This window comes from Tupaia chinensis, unplaced genomic scaffold (assembly GCF_000334495.1).
Source record: "Tupaia chinensis unplaced genomic scaffold, TupChi_1.0 Scaffold000350_1, whole genome shotgun sequence".
NCBI classification, from domain to species: domain Eukaryota; kingdom Metazoa; phylum Chordata; class Mammalia; order Scandentia; family Tupaiidae; genus Tupaia; species Tupaia belangeri.
The window spans coordinates 4,179,484-4,180,170 of NW_006159844.1; the positions used below are offsets into that span (position 1 = coordinate 4,179,484).

At 51.2% G+C, this 687-nt stretch overlaps 1 protein-coding gene across 1 annotated transcript in view; it reads left to right on the plus strand.

Annotated features, from left to right (window-relative positions):
* NKX2-1 (NK2 homeobox 1) overlaps positions 1 to 315 on the plus strand; it is a 2,793-nt gene extending 2,478 nt beyond the window's left edge. The window contains exon 4 of the mRNA XM_027773381.1: positions 1 to 315. Coding sequence (XP_027629182.1) covers positions 1 to 137 — 137 coding nt within the window. The 3' untranslated portion in view covers positions 138 to 315.
* The last annotated feature ends 372 nt before the right edge of the window (positions 316 to 687 follow it).

The following is a 687-nucleotide window of genomic DNA, read 5'->3' on the forward strand; positions in this document are numbered from 1 at the left end:
CTCCGGACCTGGCGCACCACGCCGCCAGCCCCGCCCCGCTGCAGGGCCAGGTCTCCAGCCTGTCCCACCTGAACTCCTCGGGCTCGGACTATGGCACGATGTCCTGCTCCACCTTGCTATATGGTCGGACCTGGTGAGAGGACGCAGGGCAGGCCAGGGCCCAGCGCGCTGCCTCACCGCTTCCCCTTCTGCCCACCACACAGACCATCATCCGCCCGCTACTCCACACGCTTCGCCTTTTCTTAAGAACCTGTCCGCGTTTAGACCAAGGGAAAAAAATACAAAGGCCAAACTGCTGGACGTCTTTTCTTTTTTAAAAAACTTATGTTTTGTTTTTTATTTTTAAGAAAATAAAAACAACCAAGCGAATCCAATTCCTGAAGGAGTCTTTAAACAGAGGACATAGAAAGAATAGCTTTGGGGGTGTCTTTTGGGTGATTCAAATGGGTTTCCCACGCTGGGGCGGGGCACAGTTTGGAGAGGGCTCTAGGCTGACATGGCTCTAGACTACAAAGATCGTGCAAACTTCACTCTGCCAGCAAAGGAACTCGCTTGTAAATATGAGGGTTTTTTTTTTTTTTGCCTTTTTTTTTAGAAGGGAGGATGAGAGCTGGGGAGAGGAAAGACTCTTGAACACTTTGTGTCTATGACACAAAGGAAGTGCCCCCTTCCCAGCGCCCTCTGGAT